This window comes from Typopeltis vanoorti, chromosome 15 (genome assembly GCF_054136105.1).
Source record: "Typopeltis vanoorti isolate ZY-2024b chromosome 15, IOZ_Tvanoo_1.0, whole genome shotgun sequence".
Taxonomy (NCBI): domain Eukaryota; kingdom Metazoa; phylum Arthropoda; class Arachnida; order Uropygi; family Thelyphonidae; genus Typopeltis; species Typopeltis vanoorti.
The window spans coordinates 22,212,078-22,237,350 of NC_143563.1; the positions used below are offsets into that span (position 1 = coordinate 22,212,078).

The window sequence follows — 25,273 nt, forward strand, 5'->3', positions numbered from 1 at the left end:
GTATTTTGTCAATAAAACTGAATTTACACAATTCAAAAGTTATGAACTTTTATTTATATGCTGCTGCTTTGACAATACCATTGATATTACAAGACACCAGATTAATCTGACAAAATCAGATAAGTCATTAACTGCAACTGAATCTGAAGTTATTTTATATAACTCCCAGCCAATGAAAGGTTGTGAACCCATAGTACATTAGTACTGCAAGTTTGTAACCTTCCATGCACTAAGGATTCCCCCCCACACACACCACCACATTTTTATGAATGCTTCATAGTTTTGTATTCTTTACCATAAACCCTGCTCTAGAGACCAAACATGAAACCTCAAGCCACTTCAGACTTCTAGTTAAGTGGAGTAAACTAAGTGATAAAATACATCTCCCACCTAAAGACAATCCAAACGCAGATGTCAGTATTCAAACCCACAACTTGATAGTTGGAGAACTGATTTTCTATCCTATTGGCAACAAGGCTAGCAAATATCAATTATTGTTAGTTATCAATTGCCATTACAAATTTAAAACTAAAAACTGAGACTTCAAGAAGTCCATAAGGAAGAAAATTTGCAACATACTCAAACGATAGTCAAGTTTTATCCTTTGTTGGGTGAACACTTGTTAAAAGAAGTTTGCTTTAGCATGAGGTCATTAATAATAACCTCTTAGAGCAAATAGCTAAGTGGATAAAATATGTTCATCCATATTCTTGAGATTTTTTAGACTATCACTATTATTACGATTAGGGAGGTTCATTAGAATTTCGCATGCCTCTTAAATTTGTATTCATATCAAGTTTTGATGTGATATAATGAACAAGTGATTTCCAGTCAATTCTATGGAGAGTATCCAGAGTATGATTAGAAAAGCCAGGTCTACCATAGTTCATTGATTATGCTTCTTGCTTATGTTTTCCACTTTGAACAAATGCCATGGAAATTTTTGTCAAATCTCAAGTGGCTGATCTTGATATCTCTAAGGTATTATTTGACCATGTTTGGAACAAAGTCTTGCTAATTAAGTCCTCATCATATAGTCTATCTTCTGACTTCTGTAACTGAACTGCTAGATTTCTGGTCAAAGATACGTTTTCTAGTGCAGTTTAGATTTCAGTTTTGCTGGTGAAAAGCACACTAAAATGTTTATAAATTGTATGTATTTGCTGATCAGTTTGTCTTGCAAAATGAAAAATCCCAAGAGAAGAAACCGCATCATCATCTCCATATGAGACTAGCTAACTCACCTTTAATTAAAAAGGTCCATGGTTCTTTAAAATCTTGTATACACAGAATTTTTAATTAGATTCTTTCCAATTTTACTTAGGAATTCAAATTAATTTACTATAGTTGTGATTTTGGTTAATAATTAACTATTGATTTGCTGTACAACTACAAACTACAAAAGACAAAGAAAAAAAATTGTCTGAATGAATTGTAACAATAGATTGTTAAGACAAAGAAATATCCCAGATGAGATTAAGAATAAGACCATCGCGCACACACGAAGGTCAAGAATGTACAGGGTTCCCGTCTTAACGCAGCGACCTAAAAGGTGGAGGGAAAAGACCTCTACGAATACCCAGGGAAATAAAATAGTAGCAAGCCCCAAGGTCGACCGAGCATCATGGGGGGGGGGGGGGCATCGAGAGAGAATGGGGGTTTAGTCTTGTCTTGGTTTTATCAGAGAATTTCAGATGTCATGAAGAGGGTTTGTTTCGAAGGTCATCGCTGGTAAAATTTGCTTTCGCCCAGTTTATGTTCCGACTCCCTGTTCGAGTATGTCCTGAGGATTCTAGGTCAATGGAGCCCGTTCCAGCCAACAGACGCTAGATGGATCGTTTATGCAGTGAATAAAGTAAATTCCGGATTTTCAGCCGCCAAGGTTCCTGATGATCTCTGCCTGTGGAAGTGTCCTCGTCAATATCGGAAAAAGGTGCCCGTGTGTGTGTGTGTGTGTAAGCAATATAGGAAGGATAAAGATCTCAAAGATCTACTGATGTGGACTAGATGACTAAATACCAATTATATGTGATTTAACTAGAGGCAGAAATTGTGGCAAAGATTGCTGTAGCTGTTTATTGTTAGTATTACTTCAAGACTGAAGGCAATTAGCTAACCATTGAGAATTAACTTGCTTAGTTGTGTGAGATAAGATAGCGTTGTTACAAGGTGAAAGTTAATGTGCATAATGTCATTTATTGTCTAAGCTTGCCTGTGGCATAGTATGTGTAGGTCTGTTATGTAGCATGACTTAAGTGTAGGCACAAATATTACCTTAGCCTGTTTACTTAAAGGTGAATTGTTGAACTAGATTGGATAATTTTAGATCTACATTAATATTGCTGAGAAGTACAGAGCCAGAGAAAAAGTTTGTGTGCTTAGTGTTATTTTTTTTGTACTTTAATTAGCATGAATAAATTGCTTTGTTTGTCAAATAACTTGCCTGATTCCTATATACCAATGCACTTCTCATAAAAGACCGAACCTGTGTGACCTAGGGAGATAAGCAGCCACGACTGAAGAATAGAATATCGTGCTGCTTGACAATTATTGTGATAAGTGTGAGAGATATTTCCATGCTTTGCTGAGTTTTTTTTTTTTTTAATGGAAGGATAATTAAGTCTTATCTGCAATTTCTGATGGCACAGTCATAATTAAATAAATTTTTCAGAAATCAATATAGAAGAACACTTGGTGTGTAGACAAAGGGACTGACTCCTGCCAGAGGCAATTCCTAAGTTATAGAATTTCGTGTACGTGATTAAGCATAATTATGACATTGAGAAAAGGGGGGGTCGAATTGAAAGAAAGAATTAACTTTGTATTAGACTAATTCAAGCAATGGATTAAGAACAACGGAGTCACAACTGTTAAGTATAATAAGTTAAGTGAGTTGAAATAAACAAGATAAATAAGTATATATTTCAAATAAGGTATACAATCAAAAACTTAAAGAACACATATAAAATACATAATTAGATTTTACAATGGTGCAGACGACTCTTTATTACAGTTCTTCACATCTAGATAGGAAAGACCCACAATCAAATTCTATTAATGTCATTACTAGACTAAGCCATGGAAGCACTGTCTGCTTATCTATTTCCTAAAGTATACAATCTGTAGGTCTTCAAATCAAGAAACTACTTCAGTTTTCACAAGTAGAGGAGATAAGCAAGAAGATCCAATGTGAGTTAACAAGGATAGAAATTATGACAAATAACTGGTTGATATTAAATTTTCCAGAAAAGAAATGGCCCTGATCTAATGTTTTTTTTTTTTTTTTTTTTTTTTTTTTTTTTTGCAAACCTATCATGATAGTCTTCATTTCAAGATATTTCATTCTTCCAATAAGCAGGTATCGATCTCACATCAGCTAATGAAATTTATCTACCAACCAAACAATTTACAAATATCCATGTCCACAGTGGGATATTAACTCTAGGGAATCCACCTAGAGCCAACCATATTGGCAATTAAAATGGCAGAAAAGTGTATGCAATGAAAGATATGTTGTATTTAAAACTTTCATCAATTGCTCTCCTATCTCCAAATCATGTCTCTTTTCTCTTTTGAAATCTTGCAATCTTGTGTCTAGCACAGGCAATTTTTATGTGAATCTGAAACATAGGCTGTAAACCTATAACATATTAGTATTGTGGTGGCCTAAGGGTCAGATAATTAGTAACCTATTCTAGCCCAAAAATGGAACATTTCAAGATATTTCATTCTTCCAATAAGCAGGTATCAATCTCACATCAGCTAATGAAATTTATCTACCAACCAAACAATTTACAAATATCCATGTCCACAGTGGGATATTAACTCTAGGGAATCCACCTAGAGCCAACCATATTGGCAATTAAAATGGCAGAAAAGTGTAGCCTGAATATATTAAACTTTCAGAATGTTCAATCTCAAGGTTGATCAATAATATGAACAAAAAATAAATATACTGATAAAATAAAATAAAAACATTTTTACCTGTGTTTCTCTTCAATAATGCCTAGATTGGTAAACAAATTAGTATCTATTATGTGGAACAGCCTCTTATTTTGTAACTTTTCTTGGAATAAATGATAATATCACTTAAAGCACTGAAATGTACTCCGTTGTCTTCTCCCCACGTGACACTGGTTATGTCAGATCTTGAAAGCTTCAATCACCTCAGCACTACAAGGTTTCTCAAACTGTCAGCAAAACTATGAATGGATTTGAAGCCAAAGAAAGAAGGAAAAACAAGTGAGAATACAGAAATCCTGGATTACTACAGCATTGATAAATCTAATGAGAAGTCATCCACCGTGACATGCAAAGAATAACCAGAGCAAGCTAGCAATCCAATCACAAAGGTCAGGAGGGAGACCATAAAATAGTAAGCTTGTTGAGAAAGCCTCAATGACAGACAAAATCAAACCTCTAAGATGTCAAGAGTGATCAGATGAGTTTCTCCAAATCTTTCCATGATATGTGTCCAAAGGTGGTTAAGTCAGTAAGAATGTTCTAGAGCAAGAATGACAGAATCTAATTGATCATGATTAACTGATGCATCTCCAGGTAATGATGTTGGTTGTTGATGTGTAAAATCTCTCATGATATGTAACTATGTAAGTTATCATGATCACTTTTACATATTTTTCTAAGGAGATTGCACTTAAAGAAAATGTCAAACTTTGTCTCTAATAATCTTGTATTTGTAATAACTTAACCATGAGCCTTTGTTAAAATAAGTGGCGCATGACGTCATTATGTAACACTGTTAACTCATGTCCATATATGGTAATTTCAAAAGACATGCAAAGCATGATGTCATCATGTTCAAATGTCCATACATGACCATATATGGAGGTTTTGAGAGATGTGCACATGCATACAACGAAAGTCCAGCCTATATAACAGTGCTTCCCAAACTTATGAATGTAAAGGCCCGCTTGGAAAAATTAAAATATTTCATGGCCCCCATCGAAAAAAAAATCGTAATACAGATATATTATTATAATATTTCTTGTATTTATATTCAATACAAAACATACATAGCGAATATTGCAAAAATCAATGCAAATATTATATTTTTAGCAACTTATATACACATTTGACATGCCACACACTTAGGCTCAAAACGTTTTAAATTTGTTTTCATTATTTCACGCCCCCCCCCTCCCCTCAACAAAACTAATGGCCCCCAGTTTGGGAAGTACTGCTATATAAGACGAATCGCCAAGAAGGACTTTGTCTTATGGTTTTCACCTTCTCTTACTTGGATCTACTAGCACATAAGGTCCGATATTGGGAATCGAAAGGAAAGAGCTGCACACTGCTGCCATGTTAAGAGTCCTATAGAGCATGGAATAATTGACGACTCAGACAAAGAAGAAATTTGACAGGAAAGAAAAACAAAGAGCACTTATGTGTAAACAAAACATTCATGTAAAAGGCACTGCTGAATGAGACTTGTGAGATAATATGTGATAATTCTGAACAAGAACATACATCAAGTGTGTCTGTTTATGGGTACAATAAGATAATGTAAACTGATATTGAATTAAGCTTACTTAAGGTATACTAGATTGTGAATTAGTTTTAAAAGCTAAAATAACTAAGAATTGTAATGCAATTGTGTATATATATGCTAATGTGAATCAAGCTGTATAAATATTCCTTTTTGATTTAATTAAATGGTTTGTGAACAACACATTGAACTGAGCCTGTCAATGCACTATCCTGAAAAATTTGAACCTGCATAAGATAAAGTTTAAGTATAACCAGGTCACAACTAATTAAAGATAAAGATTAGCATAAGCGGGGAATGATAACAATATCTGCTTTGTCTTTAGTTTAAAATCTTATAATATTGCACTCAAAATACAGTCTAACTGGTGCAGTCGTAAAACAAATAAATATGTTAGACTATAGAGCATGAAAATATAAGATCTAGAAGAAATATATAAATGGCAGCAGTCGACCATTCACAAAGTTTTAAGTAAAGACCAAAGACAAAGTAAGGTAGTAGAAATACAGAACTTTATAAAAGATGATCTTCTCCATCACTTTTACGAGTGATGGGATAATTTGACAGCTGACTCATCTCCCTTTTTAGTATTGTCCAGATAAAGGTTTGCTTCCATGTTGTTGGGTAAATTCAAGAAGGATATGGCAGCTTATATAAGTGATATAGGATGGTAATTCTGGAACAAAAGTTCTGAATTCAACCAGAGCGATACCAGGAGGTTTATTAATATCAAAACTAACAAGGATTTTTCTGATATCCTTTCCCAGATCAGAAGAGCCATGTGGCGAGCAGTTTGCAGTAAGAAAACTGTCTTGGTCATCTAAACAAGTTGTTGAAGGAAAGCTGATACCAACATATTACCATTTGAATAAATTTATATGGAATAGTTAAATGCCAAAACATTAAACTAGCAGTTACAACACGGTCTTCAAACCAATTTTAACTTTTATCTTAGAGCTGGGTTAGAAATATAACAGCTGTCAAAAACCAAAGACCTAAGTCCTGAGAAAGATTAGGAGAGTGAACAGATGGTGTCAATAGCAATTATATTAAAACTGAAGATATCAATATATCAAGGATAAGAATTTCAAATCTGAAAGTACACCCCAAATCAACATCACCAGAGTTAAAGATCGGTACTATCAACATAAGAAACCTGAATGGCAGAAATGGAGCTAGCTGAAGAATTAGATAAGTACCAAATCGACATAATAGGGGTGACTGAAACAAAAAAAGACAAAAACTGGTGAGATCTTTCTGAGCAATAAATACAAAATGTTATATTCAGGCAATGACAATCAAGGAAAAGAAGGAGTAGTAGCCATAGTATTCAACACAAAATATGAGGCTAATCTTGAATGGCAGGCAGTCTCAAGTAGAGTGATGTGAGTGAGAATGGGGAATTGGACAATCAGACTTATTTGTGCCTATGGTCCCACAGAAGGTTCTACTAAGGTAGAAGTGGAGGAATTTTTTGATGCTTTAGAGAAAGCTACTGACACAATGAAAAAGGAAAAGTTGGTCCTTGTTGGGGATCTAAATAGCAAAGTAGGAAATGATTGTCAGATATACAAAAATATTTTGGGAAAATTTGGAGAAAAGAGCAAAGCTAATAATAATAGCAAATACCTGTTGGATTTCTGCTCAGGACATGGATTGTTTATTACTAACACCATGTTCCAACATAAAAATATGCAAAAATTCACATGGAGAGAAGAGGCAAGGAATAAGAAAAGCCTCATTGACTATATGTTATTGTTGAGAGTGATGTTTTCTCCCTGGTGCAGGACACCAGAGCGTACAGAGGATTTGAAATTGGAAGCGATCACTATTTAGTCTTGAGCAGGATAAAATTGAATTTCATATTGAAAAGAATAACATGTAAGAAAGTTTTAAAGTGAATAAAAGTTGAGCAGCTCTCAGATGTGAACAAAGATTATTGAAGAAAAAATTAAAGAGTTTCAGAACAGGAACCAAACCTTGGAGATTCAGTGGCAAGCCATGAAGAAAACCCTGAAGAAAGCATATCAAAAGTTCCTGGCAAATAAGTCAGCTTGTGCTCTTAGAGAATACCGAGACAAATGTAAAAAAGCTAAACACTGTGTAAAACTAGCTAAACAAAAGTCATGGGAGCACTTTGGCAAGAACATAGAAAATAAATATCAAGAAGGTGGTAAGATATTCTGGAGGTTGTTGAAGAAGCTTAGAAAATGAGGAGAGAGTGCTGTAAAAGGAGTTAGAGATGATAAAGGTGACATGAAAACGGGAGAAAAAGATATCCTGGAAATATGGAGTAATTACTTCAAAAAATTGCTAAATGAAACAAGCAGTGATAGCACAGTGGTAAAAAACACTCAACAGGCATACAGTCAGGAATACATATCCATACTTGAAGTAGAAAGAGCTATCAAAGGCTTGAAATGTGGAAAGGCAGCAGGAGTAGATGATATTCAACCAGAGATGCTGAAGTACGTGGTATAAAAGTCTTACAGTGGCTGCACAGTATAGTTCAGAACGGCTGGACAGAGGGACGAATTCCTGATGATTGGCGTAGAGCTCTGATAGTACCCATATATAAAAAGAGAAATAAAATTGAATGTGAGAATTACAGAGGTATTTTCCTACTGAGTGTTGCTGGCAAGATTTATGCCAATATATGAGAAATGATTGAGAAGAATTGTGGAAGAAAAGCTTGGTGAAGAACAAGCTAGATTCAGGTCAAATAGAGGCTGTCAGGATCAGATCTTCACTTTGCGACAAATAGTTGAGAAAGCATGGGAATATAACAAAGATCTGTATTTAACCTAACCTAACCTTTAAATTTTGTCGATCAGGAAAAGGCATATGACAAGGTGTTAAGAGAGAAGCTATTCAATACGCTACAGTTATATGGTGTCAATAGGGCATTATATCAAGCAATGCTTAGTCTTTATTTGAGTTGCAAGTCAGCAGTTAGAATTCAAGGATATACAGGGAGATGGTTTAATGTTAAATCTGGTGTGAGACAAGGATGTACATTACCCCTCTGTTATTTATTATCTATATGGATCACATTATGAAGGAAAGTGGTATTAAACATGATATCAGAATTGGAGATATTAATGTCAGCACTTTGCATTATGCGGACGATGTTGTACTTCTAAATAAATCTGCTAAAAGCCTGCAAGATTCCCTGACTAAATTGAATAACTGTTGTAATGGATATGGCATGAAGGTCAGCAATAAAATACAAAGACAATGAAAATAGGCAGAATCGTTGAAAATGTCAACTGCATTGTGAACGGAGAACCTGTGGAACAAATAAAACATTTCAGCTACTTAGGCACAGTTTTTAGTGAAGATGGTAAATTAAATATGGAAATATAGAATAGAATCAACAAAGCTGGTATGGTAGGAAGTCATTTGAATAAATTCATATGGAATAAGAGAGAAATTAGTCGAAACACTAAACTGGCTGTATACAAAACTGTGTTCAAACCAGTTTTAACTTATGGATCTGAGAGCTGGGTCAGAAGTAAAACACTTGACCAAAGACTAGAGACCGCAGATATTAGAGTCCTGAGAAAGATTAGAGGTGCGAACAGATGGCATCAATGGCAGTATCATATTAAAAACAAAGATATTAGGAAAGAACTAGACATTGTCAGCATCCAGGAATGTGTTAGCAGAGCTAATCTCAGGTGGTATGGTCACTTAAACAGAATGGGTGAGGAAAGATCAGAAAACAAGTTTTCTCTGCCAGGTTGGCAGGAAAACGACCCAGAGGAAGACCAAGATATAGGTGGATTGATACGGTAAAAAGTACCTTAGACGATAGAAATATAAGATCTGATGACATTGGAGTCTTGACAAGTAACAGACTGATTTGGAGGAAAATTGTAGATAGGAAGTTAGTAATGATGTAAATTTTTCATCAAATTCCTGACATGTACCCTTGAGGGTACATGTCAGGAATTTGATGATGATGATATCAGAAAGTAACTTAACATTGTTAGCATTCATCAATGTGGTAACATAGCTAATCTAAAATAGTACTGTTCACTTAAACAGAATGGGAGAAGGAAAGTTTAAAATAACAAATGTTTCATGCCAGGATGGCAAGAAAATGACACAGAGAAATCTATGTGAATTGATGTAGTCAGAAGTGTGAAATATAAGGTCTGGTTATAGTAGAGTCCTGTCAAGAAATATTGACTTGGAGCAAAATAGATGATAGTAAAATAATGTAACGTATTATGTATTACTATTATATTATCCTGTATTATCCCGATTTGAAAGTATACTCAGGAATTTGATGAAGAATTAAGTATGTTTTTTTTTCTTCTTTCTCTTCTAGTAGCCAGTGGATAATTAATTACTAAGACAATGAAAAGTTGGCAAGATTATTTTTTAGTATACAACATCAAGGTAGCATAAGATATTACAAGTTTCCTATTAATTTTCTTACAAGCTAGATCTCAGATGGCTATTTTTTGATCTCCTAAAGAACTGCATAAACTCATCAATATTTTCATCTTCCTTTGAGTGGCCTGCCATTTTTGCTTCAAACACTTGTTTTGTTAATCATTTTTCACATCCAATTAATTGACTGTACAGTCTTAGATTAGCTCAATTTAAGCATTCGTGAACATTAAAAGTTCTTATCTAATACCTTCATTTTTTATATGATTCTGCACATTGCCTATCCTAATTTTCCCTCAGAACTCTGTCAACATTGCAGTTGAGCTTCAATGTTGAACACTGTTTAACGAGTTCTTTGGCCAGATGGCTCAGACACATTAGACACTTTCCTTCTCCACCTCAACAGCCAACCCACCAGAATCCAGTTCACTATAGAAAAAGACAATAGTCTGCCTTATCAAGATACACTAATTCCCAATGGCACACTTTCTCAGTTTACAGAAAACCCACCCTCACAGGTAGATATATACACAAACCCATCATCCTCCCCTCTCAACAACCCTTGTCAGTACCGTCAACAAGGTGTAGAATAGAGGCAGCCTGCCTCATGGCGCGGCTTAATAAGGGTGCTCGTTCAGCCATATTGAGGTAGGCGCCATCGCTACAAAAATTGCGAAAAGAAGATTTTTCAAGCTAAAACTGATTACAAATTATTTGCGAACAGCAATGACCCAAGAAAGGTTGGTTGTTCAATCTAGCAACTATATCGATACAGGCTCTTCTACATTTATTTATAGTATAAATAAACGTAGAAGAGTTTATAAAGTTTTGTGTGATATCCCCGTGGAGCAAATATTTAATTATTATTATTATGTAATTGTTTTCCATCAATGTTTCCCTTGTAATAAAAACAAAATAGCAATTGGACATTTTCTTATATTTTTGTCTTATAATCCCATCAGAGGCAATATTTAATTGTTTGCCCCAGGGCATGATCTACTCTGGCAACAGAACCACCAACCTATTCCAACAAGACTTCCCTCACAGCTGAACTCTCCTTTATTCATCACATCTTCCAATCTAATGGTTAAAATGCTAAAACGATTAACAAATTAGTCTTCCTCCCATATCCTCTCACACCCGCCCCACAAGCATACAGATTGAGAATGCTATATCTGCTGCATGCAAAAAAAAAAAAAAAAAAAAAAAAAAAAAAAAAAAAAAAAAAACACTCCAAAGAAATATAACTCTTTGCACTGTTTTCATATCTCAATTGAAGCTGGCTATCATCATCTGCTCTTCTGTGAATCCCCTCCACCATTATATCCATCGATTGCACAAGTTATGATATTCCTGTCAACTGACTGCATTAGTTATGTTAATTCCCCAACCTGCTTCACATATCCAACCTTTTAGTTATAGTCATTTATAGAGTAAATCCCTCCCCTCTGTTCCAGGTGATTGCACCAGCTATGTTATACCTGTCAAGTGATTGCATCAGTATGTTAATCCCCCCCCCGCATTCCTCTATATATTATACAATCTTTTAATTATAGTCAGTTGAAGAGTAAGATAACATTTACATCTATAACTTTATTATTTTTTTTTGTGGTTGGTTAGGATGTTTCAGATTCATGCCCATTATGGTGCATTGCCTTCAAAACTAAAATATCATCATCATCATCATCAAATTCTTGCTATGTACCCTCAAAGGGTGGACAGGATATGATAGTACTACATGAAAAATTTACATCATTACTAACTTCCAATCTACAATTTTCCACCAAATCAGTCTGTTACTTGTCAAAACTTCAACATTATCAGATCTTATATTTCTATCGTCTAAGGCACTTTGTACAGTATCAATCCACCTATATCTTAGTCTTCCTCTGGGTCGTTTTCCTGCCAACCTGGCAGAGAACACTTGTTTTCTAATCTTTCCTCTTCCATTCTGTTTAAGTGACCATACCACTTGAGATTACCTCTGCTAATGCATTCCTGGATGCTGACAATGTCAAGTTCTTTCCTAATATCCTCGTTTTTAATATGATATTGCCATTGATGCCATCTGTTCCCGCCTCTAATCTTTCTCGGAACTGGTTTTTCTACTTAAAGTATGGATATGTATTCCTAACTGTATGCCTGTTGAGTGTTTTTTTACCACTGTGCTATCACTGCTTGTTTCATTTAGCAATTTTTCGAAGTAATTACTCCATACTTCAAGGATATCTTTTTCTCCCATTTTCATGTCACCTTTATCATCTCTAACTCCTTTTACAGCACTCTTTTCTCCATTTCTAAGCTTTTCAACAACCTCCAGAATATCTTACCACCTTCTTGATATTTATTTTCTATGTTCTTGCTAAAGTCCTCCCATGACTTTTGTTTAGCTAGTTTCGCACAGTGTTTAGCTTTCTTAGATTTGTCTCTGTATTCTCTAAGATCAAAAGCTGACTTATTTGCCAGGAACTTTTGATATGCTTTCTTCTTTTCCTCCACTGCCTCTTTAACTTCCTGTGTCCACCATGGAGTTCTGATTTTTCTATCCTTCCAGACAACCTCACCACATGCCTCTCTGGCTGAATCAATCAGTTTTCTTCAGGGCTTGCCACTGAATCTCCAAGGTTTGGTTCCTGTTCTCAAACTCTTTCATTTTCTTTTTCAATAATCTTTGTGAATGTTAGTCTACAGTTCACATCTGAGAGCTGCTCAACTTTTATTTGCTTTAAAACTTTCTTACATGTTATTATTTTCAACATGAAATTCAATTTTATCCCGCTCAAGACTAAATAGTGATCACTCCCAATTTCAAATCCTCTGTACACTCTGGTGTCCTGCACCAGGGAGAAAACATCACTATCAACAATAACATATAGTCAATGAGACTTCTTATTCCTTGCCTCTTCTCTCCATGTGAATTTGTGCACATTTTTATGTTGGAACATGGTGTTAGTAATCACCAGTCCATGTCCTGAGCAGAAATCCAACAGGTATTTGCCATTATTATTAGCTTTGCTCTTTTCTCCAAATTTTCCCAAAATATTTTTGTATATCTGACAATCATTTCCTACTCTGCTATTTAGATCCTCAACAAGGACCAACTCTTCCTTTTTCATTGTGTCAGTAGCTTTCTCTAAAGCATCAAAAATTCCTCCACTTCTACCTTAGTAGAACCTTCTGTGGGACCATAGGCACAAATAAGTCTGATTGTCCAGTTCCCCATTCTCACCCACATCACTCTACTTGAGACTGCCTGCCATTCAAGATTAGCCTCATATTTTGTGTTGAATACTATGGCTACTACTCCTTTTCCTTGATTGTCATTGCCTGAATATAACATTTTGCATTTATTGCTCAGAAAGATCTCACCATTTTATTTAAATATACAGGATAATTATTATCTAAAATGGCCATACATGAGCTCAAACAAAACATCTCTCACTCTCTTTAAAATTCATACCCGAGAGATAACATGAAATACTATATAACACAAATTAAACATAACATTCAACTGAATGTTCTATAATTTCACTTGACTATGTGAACCTCCTTTGCAGCATTTCTGAGAAAGATCAGAATGAACAGGTGGCATCAGTGACAGAATCTTATTAAAAAATGAATATATTAGAAAGGAATTTGATATTATTAGCATTCAAGAATGCATAAACAGAGCTGATCTAAGTGGTATTGGGGGCACTAAACAGAATGAGAGAGGAAAGGCTAACAAAACATTTTATTTTTTCCAGGATGGCAGGAAAATTACCCAGGAGTTTGATATCTAAGGTGGATTAATTCACTCAGAGTAACCTAGAAAACTGAAATATTAGAGACATGATAACTTTATTTCTTTTAAACTGTAATACAAAATTAGAGTGCTGACGAGTAATAGACTAATATGAAGGAAAATTGTTGATAGGAGATTAATAATGTAGCACCATCATGGTATCCTATATACCCCATGTAACTAATATCAGGAAACTGATTACATAACTCATTCACTATTACATAAAATCAAAATATAAATAAATAATAATAAACAGTTAATTTTGATTGCTTCCCAAAACTTTGAGATGGACATGCAATTAAACGGTTAAGATAATCTTGTAAAGTTTTATAAGTTTCAAGGAACAGACAACTAATTTAGACTGACTGGAGTGATTCAGTTGTTCACCATTTTTATAATGAGGAATAAATTATATAACCATCATCATCAAATTCCTGCCATGTACCCTCAAGGGGTGTACAGAATATGATAGTACTACATAAAAAAAATTACATCATTACTAACATCCTATCTACAATTTTCCTCCAAATCAGTCTGTTACTTGTCAAGACTCCAACATTATCAGATCTTATATTTCTATAGTCTAAGGCACTTTGTACCGTATCAATCCCCCTATATCTTGGTCTTCCTTTGGGTCGTTTTGCTGCCAACCTGGCAGAGAACACTTGTTTTGCAAATCTTTCTTCGCCCATTCTGTTCAAGTGACCATACCACCTGAGATTAGCCCTGCTAACGCATTCCTGGATGCTGACAATGTCAAGTTCTTTCCTAATATCCTCATTTTTAATATGATATTGCCATTCATGCCATCTGTTCATGCTTATAATCCTTCTCAGGATTCTCATATCTGTGGTCTCCAGACTTTGGTCAAGTGTTTTACTTCTGACCAAATCCATAAGTTAAAACTGGTTTGAACACTGTCTTGTATACAGCTAATTTAGTGTTCTGACTAATTTCTCTCTTATTCCATATGAATTTATTCAATTGACTTCCCACCATACCAGCTTTTTTGATTCTGTTATCTATTTCTATATTTAATTTACCATCTTCACTAAAAATCGTGCCTAAGTAGCTGAAATGTTTTACTTGTTCCACAGGTTCTCCATTCACAACACAGTTGACATTTTCAATGATTCTGCCTATTTTCATTGTCTTTGTCTTTTTAATGCTGACCGGCATACCATATCTATTACAACAGTTATTCAATTTAGTCAGAGAATCTTGCAGACTTGTAGCGGATTTATTTAGAAGTATAACATCATCCGCATAAAGCAAAGAGCTGAATTATATAACCTTATATCTGAATTACAAAATCTGACCTTGTTTCCCTTTGAGTTCTACTAGTGTATTCTCTTGGTTCACAAATTAATACAACAACACATAAAAGAGTGAATACATTTAATAGCCATCAATGTTTTCTTGAATTTTTGTCAACCTAGTTCATGAAAAACATTTTGTGCACAAGTTTCCAGTCTCAGACTCAGTGTGTGCAGTAGCCTGTGCTCACAATAGCAAAAGTGACAAGCCACAAACTCTTAATTTGATATGCTTAAAATTGGTAAAAAGATCTTGTGCAATGCATGCTAAATATTTCTATAAGAGCAAGCTAAATGCTTATTCCTTCAGCTACTTAAATATTGAATATACATGCAATTTATAAACAAATTATGTCTAGTTGTTGTTTCAGCACATTTGTCCAGAATTCAAATTTAAAACAAATTTTTGATTCTTTTCCATTTCAATAGCAAAATTTTGAGGTTTAATGCACTAACATAATATTTTTCATATTAATGTTGTCCATTTTTTTTTTTTTTTGTCTAGCTATAAACTGTAAAATTGTGAGAGCTATAAGTTGTAAAATTAGAAATTCTGAAAGCAAAAATTTCATGCATGCAGTGGCTAGTCATTAAATCATTTTTGACTGCTGTACAAGCACACAGCTTAGAGGAAACAAAGAGCATATATTTCAACCTGAAAATTACCAGTCACCTGTGACATCAGGCAGGTGAATACAAAGTAGAACCCAAAACGATGGGTTATTTATTATTATTATGGGCAACTCCAAGGAGTCGATAGACTCATCGAGGGAGGCCCTAACATCATGTTAAGAACAACTATTCGACATTCAAAAAGCATTATTTAAAAAAATTTAATAAGAATTTTTAATAGAATAAGACTCTCCTATATCTTCGATAAAAGTAGTCAATTCCAATTCAGGTTTGGATGGTAGAGCAAGGCTTCGCCGCTTTCTTTAAACAAGTATCCAAACCTAGAGCACAGATTTCTTCAATTTCCTATTAAACGATATGACTGATGTTCTTGGATTTTTCTCCAATGAACATCCAGTTTGTCCGAAGTAAGAAAGATAAGTCATACAGAACTTGATAAATGTCGTGAAGAGTGAGAGGGAATTGTTTGTCTCCATAAGATGGGAACCATGATGACAGTTTGTTGAAAGGAATGAATGTGGCTACTAGATTTTACTTTAAGGGCTCTAGAGTTTGTTCCAATTCCAGAAATGTATGGGATAGGAGCTCTTCGTATTGCCTCACTGTTGTTTGAGCTTGGCTTATAGGAATCAAAAATATGTCGTATAGTCTGCTCTGAGAAGCCACTGATATATATATATATATATATATATATACTATTTGATGCCTAGTTCTTGTGGTTTAGAGTATACAATGTGAGCACAATGTAAGTCTTTATAATTCCAATCTTCTGAGAAGGATAGTAAGCAGACTGCTGTTGAATATAATGTCCAGGAAAGCTAGTTTGTTTTCTTTTTCTATTTCCATTGTAAAATTAATGAGGAATGTATCATTTTCTGATCATTAATTCCATCATTCCTGCCTTAAGTTCGAATGTTTGTTTAAAGAAAGTGCTGAATGAATTAGAATAACTACCTCTCACTATTGAAAATATGGAATCACGCATTTTTTTAAATTAATACTTACTATGTTTCCTCTGTTATTCATTTCCATTTTTCTCATATAACATCACAAGCTCTTACTGTTTTAAATAATCATTGTTTGTGTTCTACTTTGTATTCAACTGCCTGGTGCCCTATAATTTTCAGGATGAAATATATGGCTATTAAACATTATTCACTTTACTCATGTTATCATGTTTGTGAAATGAAACCTTAAGGCCCAAGTATTGTTGAAAGAATTATTCTCCTGTTCACTCACCTGTAACCAAGACATGAGCAAGTAAACACATATTACACAACTTGTCTTGTGACTTATGCTTTGAATGTTGTCAACTTCTGAATGTTCTCTTCTTTCCTTGATGATGTCTTTGCAGCAAGGAGAGATTATATAGAAGTTAAATTCTGTTCTGTGCATGTTCCTTTAAAACATAACATTCACTGAACAAAATTTTCTCCATAACATTTTTTTATATATATAAACTTTGGTACAAGGAAAGCTCAGGTCCAATCATCTGAGATTCATCCTTCCAAATTATGCAGTGTCATCATTATTTTATTAGATATACCCTGAAGGAGCATAGAAGATATTATGAAAGTCTAATACCACAATATCTTGTAACCAGTTTCTGCTCAATAACTTTCTTCCAAATTGGTTTATTACTTTTCATCTCTGATTTGATTAGCTATTAGATGATTTCACAAAATGTACTCAACTAGTTATAATATTTCAATATTACTAAAAGAACACAATACTTTACAAAATAAAATGAACATAGCATTCAGCTAAAAGTTCTGTAGTCTCACTTAGCCATATGGAAATTTCTTTTATTGCATCCATTTTATCACTGTTCACTATATCTTCCTTTAATTTTTTACTTACTCATTCAGTCTCTCTTATTTCCTTAAATCAATGGCTTAAAATCTCACTTGACCAATATACTTGAGTATGTTTCCAGTTTCCTTAATGCATCTATCTTTCAATTTCTTTGAGGTATGCATGAAGAATAATCATTCAAACAATAGGAACACATTAATTGAGCAGTTCCAAATGCATTTTCAATACAGGCACTTTTTTTTTTACCAGATTCCATTTGCTCCTTGGAACATATGTCACTTGCCCTTCATTAAGCACAAAATATTCTCATATACAAAGGTTTGATGTATTATACTGTATTTCAATTATCAACTTCGGAGTTCCATATCCTTGGAGAATAATAAAAGATGCATATGAAAACTTCTGAGATTCATTAGCTTGGTAGTTTATTAGACCTCTTTCGGTTTTCTTTCCTTGCTTCACTACTCCTTACTTGCTAATATTTCTTCTGTAACCCAGCGACAGAAGTTCTAAAAAAACAACTAATGTGCATGTCCATTACCAAGATTCAAAGCAAAACTCACGTAGTTGCCATTGCTACAGTACTTGCATATTTTACAGCAATAGTGACATACGAATAGTACTATAACACAAACTTACAAATAATAAACATAGAACGTTGCTGTGTTATTCCCTAAGGATTATAATATTCAGTAAGCAAGTTTACTGCTTATAACTACAATTAAGTTCCTTTTGTATCGCTACTGATTAATCACATGGTGGCTCCAGTAATACTAAGCATATAATTGCAATACTAAATGCAAACAAATCACATACAATATATATGTATATTTTTAGATTACTTTATCACATAACAAAACTTATTCCTCGTTAAATAGAATTTTCACTAAACATATAAAACTGTAAAAAAACAAATATAATAAGCAAAACATTTATACGAGATTTTTACAAATAAAGCAGCTAAGTTACTCATTCTACCAATTCATTACTGGGAATATAGGTAATTTGTGTTGTTCATTTTCAAGGGTTTTTTTTTTTTTTTTTTTTTGAATGATGATTTAAATGTGATATGGAAATTGATTTCATATCTAAGAGAGAACCTTTTCTATTAATTATGTCTGGTATGGAAAAACATTAATATGTAGCATCTAACAAGAGAAACATACATACCTTCACTTTCTTGCCATCCTCATTAATTTTATATTCCGTTACTACTTTAGTATTTTCATTTAAAACCTCACCAGCAGGTGTTAAACCTCCTAGAAAGAAACAACTTTGGTATATTAAAGTAATTCCTCCAAATCAACAATAATGCAAAATACCGATATGTTACTAACATATAAAATAAAATATACTTGAATGATACTGATTTATTTGTGTATCTATATTCACTTCATTTAAAACCACAAAAAAAAAAAAAAAAAAAAAAAAAAAAAAAATCATTCCCCAGTAATTTTTATTCTTTTCTTAAACATTCAGTTAATAGCACCCTCTAAAATAAACCCATCTAGAGGAAAAAAACTCAACAGAGACAGGTTTTGTCATCATCACAAAAACTTGGCACAACTAAGAAAATCCTTTCATGAAGAGGAGAAAACTATGTCACTAATTCTTAAGATATCATCATGCTCTTAATATCTGAATATAGTGAAAGTCAAAACTATTCAGCAGTTATATAAACAGCTAAGGATGTATTCATTCATAACTTTTATACATACAATGATGTAAAACTGTACTAAACTATAAAGATATCAGATGTTTAATGAGTTTTACATATAAAGCAAAATGCAAACAAGAAAAATCATACAGCTAATTCCATTGCATCTAATGAACATGCAAAAATAGAGAATTTTTTTTTCTTAAGTTATGCTTTATTATGCAGTACTTATCTACCAATACATTAGCAAGAGATCTGTGAGAAATGTTCCTACATAGGAACACCACCAAATACATTATCACAGCTCTATTTATAACTTAATATTTATTTACTACTCTACCAAAAGAAGAGAAGAACATGCTGCAATACTATAAAGATATATCTTTACACAGCAGCTCACAGAAGAGCTGGCATGAGTCAGAAGCATCCCATTCATGGTATATGTGTGTTGAATAGCTCACCTTACCATACTGCAGTTTAACATCTGGTCCCTATTTTGCAAAGTTCGTTATTACCATTCTTCTTCTTATTATTATTATTATTACTATCATTATATTAATATCAGTGTTTTTGTCAACATTTATTAGTAGTTTTTATAATTAGTAGGTAATTTAGTTTTTTTCCATTGTTTTGGACATGGGAAGTTATATATAGCATGTTCTCGAGTTAGCAGTCCTGACAATTTAATTATTTTGTCGAGGATAATGAAACTTCTAATGTTTACAAAGTGTTATAATGCTTACAATTCTACTATAAAGAAAGCACCAGCACCAAATACTCGAGTAAATAACCTGGAGTGAACTGTTGGCAGTATAAGTTCACCTCGGAAAATCGGAATGGCTCAGCTAGTATATGTATCTGGTGTGAAATCAAAGTCAGCCAGAAAAATATACAGCTGGCTATTGCTACAGGCATGGGGATTTTCAACTATGGAGATATAGACTGGAAGGAAGAAAGATCATGTGGCACGAAGGAAATGGAATTTATACATCTATTGAGAGATAATTGAGGCAGCATGTGATGGAGGGGACTGAGTGTGAGAGTACTGAGCCTGGATAAAGATGGCCATATTACCTTTGATCGGCAAAAGTGACCATGCAGTCTTGATTTTGGAAATTGTAAAACATGAATATTCTGTCAAAAAGGGATATATGTGGAACTACAAGGCAGATGGTTATGACAAGCTTAGGAGAAAGCTTGAATCTGTGCCATGGCGCAAAACCCCTGCAAGAGAAGGATGTTAGTAGTGCATGGGAAATAGTAAGTGGCACCTAGAGGAAGCAATATAAATTGTATACCTAAAGTAAGGAGGATTAATCAGGTAGGAGTCAGACAGATGAATATCATTAAGCATGAGTTGTAGATGAAGAAAACTGGAGTGTATAAAGGAGAAAGGTGACCAGTAAACTCATGAACAATACAAGGGTCAGACAAGAAAGACAAAACCAGATTATGAGAAGAATTAACCAAGCAGGTCAAAGAAAAGTTCTTCTGTTATGTGGCAAGTAAGAGGAAGAATGACTATGAAAGATTATAATCTTAATGAGTGCTGATGGTGATGGGATGACAAAAGCAGATAAAATAGTTGAGTTACTGATTAACCACTTTGCAAGGATATATCATTCAAGTGAGGTTACTGTTATGATATGCGTGAAGGAGACTGATGTGGAAACAGAGCGGGATAAATTGGAGGTTTTTAGGATATTGCAGAATCTCAACGTAAATACAGCTGTGGGATTATATGGGATATCAATTTGGGTTTTGCAAGAATGTGCAAGGGAGGTAGCAGAACATTCTACAGACCATTTACCATACTGCTTGCTCTGATGAGCAACCGATATGGTAAGTGGTCTGTAGAATGTTCCCTACTCCCTCAGAACTATTTTTAGTAAAGGCATACATACTACCTTAACTGCTTTTCTGTTGGAAATGAAGCAACCAGCTTACGAGCCACTTAGTTAAGGGTACAAAAGTATATATCATTTGCAACTTGCAATAAACTGTTTTATGGAAATAGTAATGTTACCATAATATTCATATTCATGACTTATTTCTAATCTGAAAATCACATGGAAACACACAAAAATATAATGAGCTGAAAGGCTATTTTACCGGCGACATATGTTAAATGAAAGGGAGATGGTAAATCCCGTTTTATTATATAACCGAATACGAAACTCGGATCGAAATCCATAGAATTTCACGCTGAAAAAACTATCGGCAGGCCCAAGTGTAAATAATCACTTGGGTAGTACAACACCAGGACAACTCCATGCAAAGGTGGAGCAAGCTCCATCGCAAACCTTAATATTCTCTCATAATGTAAAACAGCTCCTAAGAGATGTATATATACTGTTTTACATTATGAGGAGAAGTCCCTACCCAGACCAGTTTCAACCTTTTTTTGAGGTCTCATCAGTGAGTAGGTAGACCTGGAATATCAGGGTTTTAAGTGAACGAACTTGCATATACTTCTACTATCGAACTGCCGAAGTGGTGTACTCCTATATTGTTAATTACTAAGATAATGAGCCGAAAGGCTATTTTATCGGCGACATATGTTAAATGAAAGGGAGATAGTAAATCCCGTTTTATTATATAGCCAGGTACAAAACTTGGATCGAAATCCACAGTTTCATGCCGAAAAAAGTTAGTGACAGATCTTGCTCCACCTTTGCATGGAGTTGCCCTGGTGTTGTACTACCCAAGTGATTATTTACACTTGGTCCCGCCGATAGTTTTTTCGGCATGAAACTCTATGGATTTCGATCCGAGTTTCATATCCGGCTATATAATAAAACGGGATTTACCATCTCCCTTTCATTTAACATATGTCGCCAGTAAAATAGCCTTTCGGCTCATTATCTTAGTAATTAACAATATAGGAGTACACCACTTCGGCAATTTGATAGTAGAGGTATATGTAAGTTTGGTTCACTTAAAACCTTGATATTCCAGGTCTACCTACTCACTGATGAACCTCAAAAAAGGTTGAAACCGGTCTGGGTAGTGACCTCTCCTCATAATGTAAAACAGTATATATACATCTCTTAGGAGCTGTGTTTTACATTATGAGAGAATATTAAGGTTAGTGACGGAGCTTGCTCCACCTTTGCATGGAGTTGCCCTAGTGTTGTACTACCCAAGTGATTATTTACACTTGGGCCCGCCAATAGTTTTGGCCTGAAACGCTATGGATTTTAATCCAAGTTTCGTACCTGGCTATATAATAAAATGGGATTTACCATCTCCCTTTCATTTTACACAAAAATATAATTATTAAAACATTAAAATTCTCCAAATTCACAGTGAATTACATAATTTATTATACTTCACAAAGATTTACTCTTAAACTCACAGAAACTCAAGTAAACAGATCTTATATAAATGGGTCTCTAAATGACGTGACATGCTAAGAGTGCTTTAAGTATCTGCTGTACATAGAAAGAAGTAATGTTATTCTTAAAAATTTAGAATCATGCTAATTTTAAGAATCTTAACTTCTGAAATGTTTGAAATCATTCCTTTCAAATACAGAAGATATTTAAAACTAACAGTAAAGTCATCACTTAGTATGAAACAGCCATGAATATAATACTGCTATTTATTCATATACCACTATAATAATATTACTCTAATAAATGTTGGATGCAAAGCATCTACCCTTAAAAACTTAGTTATTCAAAATTTCCAGAAAATTAATTTTTGAAGAACAAGTTAGATTATGTAATATTCACATTTACATTGAAGTTTCTCCCCATTCTAAAAGATAAGAGTATATATTGAAATAAATACTAAAACATTAACATGAAAACTTTCACACTCCATTATACATTTCAAACAAAACAAAATATATACATCAGTAACTTGCATAATGTGGTTTCAAACAGTGCACGTTTCATATAATTAGTATAAATTATATTACAGTACTTATTATAATTACCAGAAAGGCAATTATATTTATTACATTTTATATTAAAGCAAATTTAAGGAGAATAAAAAAAAATATGTTTCCGAGAGTTCTGAAAAGTTGTCAAATATTCACGTTTATTACATTCAATATCCAGCAACAGTTCAGGATTGCAGCAAATATGTGGCTGCTTTACAAACTTTATGTGCAACTTATTATTCCTTTATATGCAAATAAGGATATGTAAAGAAACAAATGGCTAACAACAGAACAAAAATCTAAAATTATAGTGTCAAATTGTTCACTAAATCAAATAATGCCTCTTAAGGACCAGTCAAATTATTTTTTTCGCATTAATACAGTAACTGTCTGTTCGGAACACATTATACTGAAGCCTATTATATTAATGCTTCACTCAGTGCAGTTAATACTGAATATCTTGGCCACACATTAACTACACTATTTAAGATTGTGGTGGTTTTTTTATTTTTTGAGATGGTTCACAATGGTACAGGGTGCCGGCACCTTCATTAACAATGACATATGAAATCATTGAAATTTTCAACTTTTCCTGCTAGCAATGAATATACCAACACTTATTGTTTAACAAAAAAAAAAACACTGCACACACACACACATTTGTATAGAGGGGAACGAGGTGAAGGGTTATACCACCATTCACTCAGATACCTCTACAACCATAATACCTTACTGTTGGAAGTAAAGCATCTAGCTTTAAGAATCACTCTCTTAGGACTACAAAATAAGTCATTCATAACTTCCAGAAAATAAATTTAAAAAATGTCAAAGGTTATGATAATATTCATATTTATATGGAATTGCTTTCTCTCAATACCAAAAATTACATGAAAACAAATATAATTATTCAAATATTAATCTGCATAAGTTCATATATTATTCAGGTTTATATAATATTTTTGTTATCAAGAAATCATCTGTACAAATGGGAATAATGCAAAAAACTATGCTACTGTTTGCAGGGAATTAAGCATTCAGAATTAAGAAAAGAACAGAATGGATCTACCAGGTGGTAATGGAGTGACAGCGTGAATGTGAGCTTACAGATAAATCATTGTTTTGATATACTATTTGTGATATTTCTGATAATTACTGGTTGTAGTATCATTCATTTATTATACGATAATAAATGTTTATATCTCTTTTTTATATCTATATTTATAGAGTATACACACACACACACACGTGCATATAAATTTGTATAGAGGGGAACGAGGTGAAGGGTTATACCACCATTCACTCAGATACCTCTACAACCATAATACCTTGCTGTTGGAAGTAAAGACTCTAGCTTTAAGAATCACTCACTTAGGACTACAAAATAAGTCAATCATAACTTCCAGAAAATAAATTTAAAAATGTCAAAAGGTTATGATAATATTCATATTTATATGGAATTCCTTTCTCTCAATACCAAAAATCACATGAAAACAAATATAATTATTCAAATATTAATCTGCATAAGTTCATATATTATTCAGGTTTATATAATATTTTTGTTATCAGGAAATTATCTGTACAAATGGGAATAATGTGAAAAACTATGCTACTGTTTGCAGGGAATGAAGCATTCAGAAGTAAGAAAAGAACAATGGATCTGCCAGGTGGTAATGGAGTGACAACGTGAATGTGAGCTTACAGATAAGTCACTGTTTTGATATATTATTTGTGATATTTCTGATAATTACTGGTTGTAGTATCATTATTTATTATACGATAATAAATGTTTATATCTATACTTTATATTTATAGAGTATACACACACACACACGTGCATATAAATTTGTATAGAGGGGAACGAGGTGAAAGGTTATACCACCATTCACTCAGATACCTCTACAACCATAATACCTTACTGTTGGAAGTAAAGCATCTAGCTTTAAGAATCACTCTCTTAGGACTACAAAATAAGTCATTCATAACTTCCAGAAAATAAATTTAAAAAATGTCAAAGGTTATCAAAGGTTATGATAATATACATATTTATATGGAATTGCTTTCTCTCAATACCAAAAATTACATGAAAACAAATATAATTATTTAAAAATTAATTTGCATAAGTTCATATATTATTCAGGTTTGTATAATATTTTTGTTATCAGGAAATTATCTGTACAAATGGGAATAATGTGAAAAACTATGCCACTGTTTGCAGAGAATGAAGCATTCAGAAGTAAGAAAAGAACAATCGATCTGCCAAGTGGTAATG

The 25,273-nt window shown here is 33.6% G+C and overlaps 1 protein-coding gene across 1 annotated transcript in view; it reads right to left on the minus strand.

Annotated features, from left to right (window-relative positions):
- The window catches only part of LOC150098486 (eukaryotic translation initiation factor 3 subunit G-like), a 72,467-nt gene that overhangs the window by 40,952 nt on the left and 6,242 nt on the right, over positions 1-25,273 (minus strand). The window contains exon 3 of the mRNA XM_090404642.1: positions 18,629-18,717. Within this exon, the coding sequence (XP_090260768.1) occupies positions 18,629-18,717 (89 nt within the window). The remainder of the gene's footprint in view (positions 1-18,628; positions 18,718-25,273) is intronic.